The sequence below is a fragment of the Rhincodon typus genome, chromosome 37 (genome assembly GCF_021869965.1).
Source record: "Rhincodon typus isolate 14 chromosome 37, sRhiTyp1.1, whole genome shotgun sequence".
NCBI lineage: Eukaryota > Metazoa > Chordata > Chondrichthyes > Orectolobiformes > Rhincodontidae > Rhincodon > Rhincodon typus.
In genome coordinates, this window is record NC_063368.1 from 5,747,638 (window position 1) to 5,757,018 (window position 9,381).

At 48.9% G+C, this 9,381-nt stretch overlaps 1 protein-coding gene across 1 annotated transcript in view; it reads right to left on the minus strand.

Moving 5' to 3' along the window:
• LOC109925672 (phosphomannomutase 1-like) overlaps positions 1–8,448 on the minus strand; it is a 24,183-nt gene extending 15,735 nt beyond the window's left edge. The window contains 4 exon segments of the mRNA XM_048617341.1: positions 1,167–1,253; positions 4,773–4,849; positions 6,198–6,315; positions 8,264–8,448. Of these exon segments, the coding sequence (XP_048473298.1) occupies positions 1,167–1,253; positions 4,773–4,849; positions 6,198–6,315; positions 8,264–8,380 (399 nt within the window). The 5' untranslated portion in view covers positions 8,381–8,448.
• Between the last annotated feature and the right edge of the window lie 933 nt (positions 8,449–9,381).

Consider the following 9,381-nt stretch of genomic DNA (forward strand, 5'->3'; position numbering starts at 1 on the left):
TGTGGCTTTATCAATGTCTTGTTCAGCTGTAACATGATGGCCCAACTCCTATATTCAATACACTGACCAACGCAGGTTAGCGTACCAAACGCCTTCCTCACCACCCTGTCTACCTGCGACTCCACACTCAAGGAACTATACACCCACACCCCTGGGTTTCTCTGTTCGACTAAACTCCTCCAGGGCCCTGCCATTAACTGTGTAAGTCCTGCCCTGGTTTGTCTTACCAAACACCTCACGTTTATTTGCATTAAATTCTATCTGCTACTCCTCAGCCCACTGGCCCAGCTAATCAAAATGTTGCTCCACCCCTGAACTGAGCAGCTTGTTTTGCCATTTCAGACGGGCAGTTAAGAGTCCACAAATTGCTATGGGTCTGGAGTCACATGTAGGCCAGATTTGCTCCGAGTGAAGCGAGTAGGTTTTGGGAATAGTCACTGACGGGCTTTCAACTACAGGCTCATTTTGTCTTTTTATTGAACTGAAACCCCAGCAGCTGCCTGGGGTGGGACACAAACTGGCCTCACTACAAGCTCAGTGATAATGTTACTACACCACTGTCACCGGGCCTGTTCTTACAGCCATCAAAGTGGTTTTGAGGCATAGTGTTAGAGAACGATGGATTCTCAGCACACTGGCTGTCCTGCTCCTCTGCTAGTGCAGTGGTTGGGCAAGAGGAGAAGATCGAACAAACAGGATCAGTATTTCATAGAACCATGACCATTCTGCCCATTGAGTCCACACTGACCCTCTGAAGAGCATCCCACCCAAACCCTATCCCTGTAACCCTGCATTTCCCACAGCTAACTCACCCTAACTTGCACATCTTTGGACTGTGGGAGGAAACCCATGTAGACACGGGGAGAATATGCAAACTCCACACAGACAGTCGCCCAAGGGTGGAATTGAACCTGGGTCCCTGGCGCTGTGAGGCAGCAGTGCTAACCACTGAGTCACTGTGCCACCCCTTTGGAGGAGTGAACACAAGGAAATCCCTCCACACCCACCCCGAACACCTGCCCCTCACAATCCCGACAAATTCCCATTTGTACGCCCCCTCCCCCCTCTCCTCCCTGCCGCCAGTCACATCCTCTTCTGTCCATTCACCCCCTCCCCAAACCCCAGCCCCTCCCGAGGCCCAGGGCCATGGGGAGTCGTTACCTCTTCCTCGGCAGTTTAATGAGGGCCATGTAGCCCAGGCAGAAATTAATCAGCTCCTGCAGCAAGTCCTCACCAAGCTGGTTCTGAATAACCTGAGGGAGGGACAGAAACAATGCAGGGGAAAGGAGGCAGGGAGGGAGAGGGAGAGACAGAGGGTTAGGGAGAGACGGAGGGGAGGGAGAGACAGAGGGGAGGGAGAGAGAGAGAGAGGGAGGGAGGAAGAGGGTTGAGGGAGGGACGGAGAGAGAGAGAGAGAGAGAGAGCGCGAGCGAGCGAGCGAGAGGAGAAGGGGAGAGAGAGAGGGAGGAAAGGCGGGGAGGGGGAGAGAGGGAGGGGAGGGAGGGATGGAGAAAGTGCAGTGGGGAGGATAGTGGATAGGAGGTAACGGGAAAGGTGGGGGAGGAAAGGAGAGGAAATTGGAGGGAGGCCAGAGGAGGGAGATGGGAAGATGGTGAGGGAAGGGGAGGGTGCACCGGTTAGAAAGGGATATGGACACAGAACACACAATGCCTCAGGATTCTGCAGAAACACTTCCATCTCCCAGACTCCCCCTAGGTTTCTGATGGATTTTGTCCATCTTCCCGCTGCATTCCGGATCAAACATCAAAATCACAACAACACAGCACCTGGCCACTCACTCCACATCAGCACGTTTCAGATTCCCCTCCCCAGGCTGTTTCAGTAAACTCGCTGCCAATGGCTCAATGGGCCAAACGGCCGACCTCTGTGCCCGTTCCTTCTTTTATACAGATGAGTTCCCCCTCTGTAGGATCATACAATCCCTATGGGGAGAGGCCATCTGGCCCATCAAATTGCAACAATCCTTCGAACAGCATCCTACCCAGACCAAGCCTTCTATCCTATCCCTGTCACCCTGCATTTCCCACAGCCAATCCACCCAGCCTGCACATCCCTGTACACTATGGATAATTTCTCATGGCCAATCCACCCCAACCTGCACATCTTTGGACTGTGGGAGGAAACCGGAGCACCCAGAGGAAACCCACGCAGACACAGAGAGAATGTGCAAACTCCACACAGGCAGTTGCCTGAGGCTGGAATTGAACCCGGGTCCCTGGCGCTGTGAGGCAGCAGTGCTAACCACTGAGCCACTGTGCGTCAATCTTATACAAGTACAGGATCCAGACACTAGGCTCCTTATTTCTTGGTCTGGCTCCTACATTGTATGGTGAGACACTCCATGGAATCTATACTAATCACCTATCAGATAGATACAGTTATGATTGTATATCTTACAGATTTCATTTCCTTTGCTGACAGTGGATTATAATTGGAGCTCGTGAGCAATATACACATTTCATCTCAATACTCATGTGTAGCTGGGCTGGTTGTCCTTGGAGAGGGGAACGTTGAGAGGAGATTTGATTGAAGAGTTCAAAGGCAAAAGGGATCAAAGCAGTGTTTTTTTTAATTCATTCACAGGATCGGGGTATGACTGGTTGTGGTCTGCATTGAACCCAACTGCCCAGAGGGCAGTTAAGAGTCAACCACATTGTAGTTAACACCAGGTAAGGATGGACGTTTCCTTCCCTGAAGGACATTGGTGAACCAAATGGGTTTTTTCCAACAATTGATATCAGTTTCATGGTCATCATTAGACTCAACTCCAGATTTTTACTTAATTTAAATTCCACCCTCTGCTGAAGTGGGATCTGAACCCAGCCCCATAATGTTCCCTGGGTCTCTGGATTAACAGTCCAGTGATAATAGCACTAGGTCATCGTCTCCCAAAGGAGAGGTCTTTGCTATTGGTGCAGGGTTGAGAAACAGATGACTTGCAAAAGAACTACAAGAGACATTTAAAAAGTGTTTGGAAAGGTTCATGTCCAGGAAAGGCTTAGGGGGATGTGGGCCAAACACAAGCAAATGGGACTAGTTCAGTTTGGGAACTCTAGTCAGCATGGGCAGGTTGGAGCAAAGGGTCTGTTTCCGTACTGTATGACTCTATGGCCCAGGGGTAAAGTGTTCCCTTGTGTGGTGAGTGGTTAGGATCAGGTCTGAGACAGCACAGATGAGGCAGATTCAATTGATTTTGGACAACCACCTGGTGAGAGGGGGAGAAATTGCAGGGCAATAGAGAAAATGAATAGGTTGCTCCAAGTAGCCCCTGTATGGAGCTGGCACAGAAGTGATGAGCTGAATGGCCTGTGCTGTAACCATTCATGGGTTTTAAGTCTTGGTGCCATTCCTGGGGTATGAAGGTAAGAAATAAGCGCAGGGATACAGCCATTCAGCCCCTCGATCTTGTCTCACTATCCCACGAGATCACGGCTACTCTTCTATCTAATTTCCCCAGATTCTATACTGATGTTTCTGACAGATTAGTGAAAACAGGATATTTGAGCGACAGTTAACGTTCAAACTTGGATGGCGGAGGGTTGATTTGTTTTCTGACTGATTGGAGGGTGTGAGGGAGGACACATCGGGGGACCAATGGTGGGGCGTTTACAAACAGGAATGGGTCATGTGATGAAAACTTCAGGCTGCTATCGTTGGCAGCTCTGCTGGGCTAAGAACCAGGAGCAGGGAAGGCCATTCAGCCCCTTGGGCCTGCTCCACCATTCAATAAAATTCTTCTTGATATATATGCAGAAGTCTGGAATGGTTAAATATTACCTCAAATACAGAAGATGTTATTACTATATGACTACATACCAAATAAATTACTGAAAATACTGAATTACTAAGAGAGAGGCAATGGCCTAATGGTATTATTGCTGGATTGTTAACCCAGAGACTCAGGTAATGTTTTGGGGAAATGGGTTCAAATCCTGCCATGGCAGATGGTGTGAACTGAATTCAAGTTTTTAAAAATTAAGAGTCTAATGATGACTATGAATCTATTGTTGGAAAAAAAACCCACCTGGTTCACTAATGCCCTTTAGGGAAGGAAACTGCCATCCTTACCTGGTCTAGTCTACATGTGACCTCCAGACCCACAGCAATGTGGTTGACTCTTAACTACCCTCTGGGCAATTAGGAGTGGGCAATAAATACTTCCTGGCCAGCGCTGCCCTCATCCCATGAAGGAATACAGAGATATATAACACTCCCTTCTTAAATCAGGGATCTATCTCGGCCCTTAAAGACTTGCAGCCCTCTGGGAGTGAAAAACATTTCTCTTCACCACATTCCCCTGCAGTACAAATAGTTGGGAGGTTTGAAATTTGCTGTTCTTGCATTTGTCCAGATCAGTGCGAGGTGAAACATTTCAACACGTCCCACTCTTTAGCAGACTTATAGTATTTCTGACAGTCTTATGGCGTAATGTAGTAGTGCCCTTACCTGTGAGACAGGGGCTCCAGGTTCAATCCCACTTGCCCTGAACACATAAGAAACTAGGTGCAGGAGTAGGCTACTCAGCCCTTTGAGCCTGCTGTCCCATTCAGCTGATCATCCAACTCCATACTGTATTCCCACTTTCTCTCCATATCCTTTCATCTGACTTATTTCATGTCTGTACAGGTTGGTTAAAATTGCAGTGGAATTTCTGAATTTGAAATCAATGCTGTGCTTGTGGTTTGTAAAGCCAAGTGCTGAGTGCTGTTGGTCTGGACTGTGACGTGACCCTGGGTGATTTATAGACCCACCTCCTTTGTGACGAATTTTCCATCTCGGTACTGGACTGTTCCATTTTCAGCAAAGACGTAATCGAATTTGTGAATGACTGCAGAAAGGAACGGAGAGCTGGCTGAAATCATACAGGAGCAGAAGGAAGCCATTCAACCCACTGCATCTGGTCTGCTATTCACTGGGATCACTGATCAGCTGATGATCCTCAGCTCCATGTAATCATGGGAACAGCTCACAGTATCCCTACAGTGCGGGGAGAGGCCATTCAGCCCATCAAGTCTACACTGACCCTTTGAAGGGCATCGCACCCAGACCCAGGTCCCTGTAACCCTGCATTTCCCCTGGTTGCACATCTCTGGATACTGTGGGGCAATTTAGCCTGGCCAATCTACCACAACCTGCACATCTTTGATAGGGCAGACATGGTCACAGAAACTGTGAGGAAGAATTTGTTTCACATTTTTGAGATCCTGAGCTATTCCACCCACAGGTCCATTTTGTATTCATTTTGTGGTGAGTGGACTGGTGCGCGCAGGCCCTGGGTCGTCCTGAGAAGGTGGTGGTGAGCTGCCATCTTGAACCACCGCTGGCACTGACACTGCTGGCACAACATCATGGCAATGGCTGGCGCTTATGGCATTCCCTAGCACTGACCCTCTCAGACCCACACACAAAAGCTGGGAGCAGGGATGTGACTGGAGTGGCCTTCCCTCCTTCAGAGCACCAGCCAAGCACCAACTGTGTACAGCCGCGTACAATTCATTTGTGGCACATGCGGCATGACTGGCCAAGGCAGCATTTATTGCCCACCTCGAACTGAGTGGCTTTTGAGAGGCATTTCAGGGGTTCATTAGGAAGCAAATAGATGACTGTGGATCACATGGAGGCCAGAATGGGTAAGGAAGGCAGATTTCCCTCCTAAAGGACACTGGTGAACCAGATGGGCTCTTACAAAAATCAGTAGATGTCTCATCATCAGCAAGACTAGCTTCATATTTCGGTATTAATAGATTGAATTTTAAATACCAGCAGCTATCGTGGTGAGGCCTTGAACATATTCCAACAGGATTAGATTCTGAAACAGACCGTTCGGTTCAACCAGACCAAGCTGGCCATTATCCCAAACTAAACTGGTCCCACCTGCCTGCTTTTACTAGTCTGGGAACATTACTAGTACACCACCACCTAGGCCTGGCATAAATGTGACTCCCAGCTATCTCACACATGGCATTTGCCAAGGAAACTTCCTGCCAGTCTTTTCACTAAACTGGAATGGATTATAACAGCTGGGCTGACATGTGTGTGCAGGGGGCCTAGTAAAAACAAACCTCCCACCCCGTGTACCCATTGATCAGAGAATGGGTGACCACTTGCGAGAATGGCCAGTCGCTGGGAACCCAGCTTTCTGCTCTGGTGCCCCCCCCATGGCCGAGCAGACTCACCTTCCTCTCCTTCCCCCAGCTGTTCCGCAATCTTAATGTAATCTGAACCTCCAACAACGCCGATCTTCACCTTCGTCCGGAGCTGCTGGAAAAACTCATCCAGATCGGGTGTGATTTTCTATGAGAGAACAAGGTGGTGAGAGGCTGACTCCACCTGCTGTGGCTGGGAGCGGTTCTCCGGAAGGTGCTTGGGGCCTGTCGGCCTCCGAGACAGTTTAGCCGGAGCCATTCCCCATTCCCATCGACCCGAAAGACAGTGGTGTGCTTTCGCTCCCCATCTGAGAGAGTGCACATCTGACAATGCAGCACTCCCCCAGTCCTGGCCTTTGTGCTGATATGTCTGGGACTGGGGATTGGACTCAGGATGTTCTGCCTCACAGATGAGCCTATCGAGTTGCTGCTGCTATACTTACACCACTGGAAGGTCTCAACACCAATGGGATTGATTGTAAATGCCCGAGTCTCTCTTTAAACTTGTAGCTCCCTCACCCTGGGCTTTGTACAGGTGATGGATTGCCTGGCTCCTCTGTATCCAGACCCAGATCAGATATCAAAACAGGAGGCCCTGCCCGTTACTCCTGTGGGGATCATTGGGCATGTGGGGCACCGGTGAGGCAGCGACAGGGGGTGAGGGAGCCAACGCCCCTGGCTCAGGAAGTCAGCGAGCGGGGAAACATCAACCAAGCTCTCCAGCTGAGGCTGGGCCTGTCCTTTAGGCCTCAAACCGGCAGCAATGCCCACAGGAGACTGACCAGTTTCACACTTGGTTTAACAACCACCAAAATAAAACCACCATTTAATTTTCAAAAAAAAAAATAAGGTTGGTCCTTTCAAACCAAGGGGAAGGTAATGAACGGAGGAGTCAGGAATCCTGGGGGCGAGAGCTGGGGGGGTGATAGGTTGGTATTTGGCTATCACACACAAATGAATGACTTTCCCACCAGCGAATCTCTGAGACTTTTTGTTTTGACTAGTACCCACCATCAGTAAATCACCAGCGTAGCCAATTCAACATTGACATGCAAAACCCATGCAAGGGGTAAAGGTAGAGAGAGAGACAGAGAGAGAGGTTAAATCAAAATGGAGTCAGAGGGGGACATAAAGTACTGTATAGTGAATCCAGGAGCATTAATTGACATCACACACTCCCTCTCCAAGGACATGAATATAAACTTGGAAGGTGGGTGTGGGGAGGAGGAGGGGAACTGTTGGTAGAGATAACCAGTTTGGTCTTTGAGCTAATATATCCAAATGAGCTGATCTGCATCAAACTATCAACCCTGGTGAGGGGCTCATGTGGTGCAGTGACAGTGCCCCTACCTGTAGGCCAGGAGATGCCAGTTCAAACCCCACCTGCCCCAGGGATGGGGCCGTAACATGTCCTGACTAAAATAACAAGTGGTCCTGGTTCCTGACTCTTCCCCCAAGTTCCTTGACAAAACACATTCAATTGCAGTTCTGAACATTTCATTTTGAGCCCACTTAGGGGGAAAGAGAGCCCCAGATACCCAGGGCTCTGAGCATGGAGTGCTTCCTAGGACAATCTATTTTAGATTTGCTTACTCCCCACCCAAGAGGATAAAGTGTTGATAGAAAGAGAGAGAGAGAGAGAGAGAGGGAGAGAGAGAAACTATCAAATCCTATAATCGTTTTAAAACACTTCAAGGTCAGCCCTTCAGTTCCTACATTCAAAGGGAACACACACACACACACACAGTCCTGTACAAACTGCCCTCCTAACCTCACCCATGTGGACCCTGCTATTATTCAGGTCAAACTACACTGCCCCTTTCTCCATGGCTAGAGTATCCTGCCTGAAGCAGGGAGCCCATAACCGAATGCAGGTCTCTAAAGGGCATGTCAGCCCCTTTCCAGATGTAGCACTTTTAAATTATTTCTTAATGAAGATGGATTTTGGTCTCCGACAGGGAGCTCACAGGAGTTTGAGCAGACGAGCTCTCTCTCTCTCTCACACACTGAATCTTTAACTTACACCGCCGCAAGTGAACAGACCGAGAGCCCAGCACCGACCTTGCGGAAGGTCCCCTCTTCCCCTTCGCCTTTACCTGTCTGGCTGCAGTCAGGGTACCATCCACGTCAAACAGGCAGAGAGTGTGGGGTCCCGGCTCCCTCTCAGCCATAGTCCCAGCTGCCCCCAGAACCCCAGCCACCTTCCACCGCATCGGGCTCCGGATCTGCTCGGCGCTGGGGTAATCACCACATTCTGAAACTGACGACAGTGATCACATGCCAGAGGAACAGAGCGGAAGGCAGGGTGGGTGGGTGCTAATGGTTTGTCTCTATGTCATACCCAGAGAGTCAACGGTCGGGCAGAAGTTACCAAAATATATTGCAAAACGCGAATGACTCACCACAGCCAGCAAATAAATTTGGCACAATTTTTGGAGACTTCTCCTTCCTTCGAATAATGAAAAGCATCCAATATCATCGGCCCTTTAACTAAAAATCAGGCGTTTTTCTAAAAAAAAAATGGGTATTTTTAAAGGGGAGATCTCTGCCCGTCAGCCCATGGTTTCAAGATTTGACGCCCACCCCAGCATTGGAGTGGAGGAAGGTGTGTTCCTAATGAGGCCAAGTAAATAAGATGATCAACCTGCAAATCCTCCCAACATACCACTAATGGCAGGAGCTAATTACTGCAGATACTGGAATCTCTACTGAAAACAAAAATACTGGAAATCACAGCAGGTCAGACAAGAGACGGCAAGTTTCCAATCTAGATGCATCTTCGTCACGTAGCTGGTTAGAGTGGAAGAGATTCTTGGTCTGGTGCTTAACCCTCACTATCTACAACATACAGGTAGAAGTGTAAATTGCTACAGCACTGACTCTTCAGGCAAGACGGTTGGCTGGTGTGGATCAGATTGGTGGCAGTAACACGAGGACCAATCCTGTTCCAGTAGAGAGCCCCTGGGCCGAATGGACTCTTCTACACAATCTAGGAGTGATATTTCAATGGTATGGGAAGTGCTACATTGTCACAGACAGTGTCCTCAGCCGGGTTGCCTATTCAGATTGATCTAAAAATCACTCAAGGCACTGTTTGAAAAGTGGGGATTTCTGAAGAACAGTAGTCACGCAACCAACACAAAAACAGATTCAACTTTTGATAGAATCTTGCTGTTATATCAACAAGTGGTTGCGTGAGATCTTGCTATTCAAG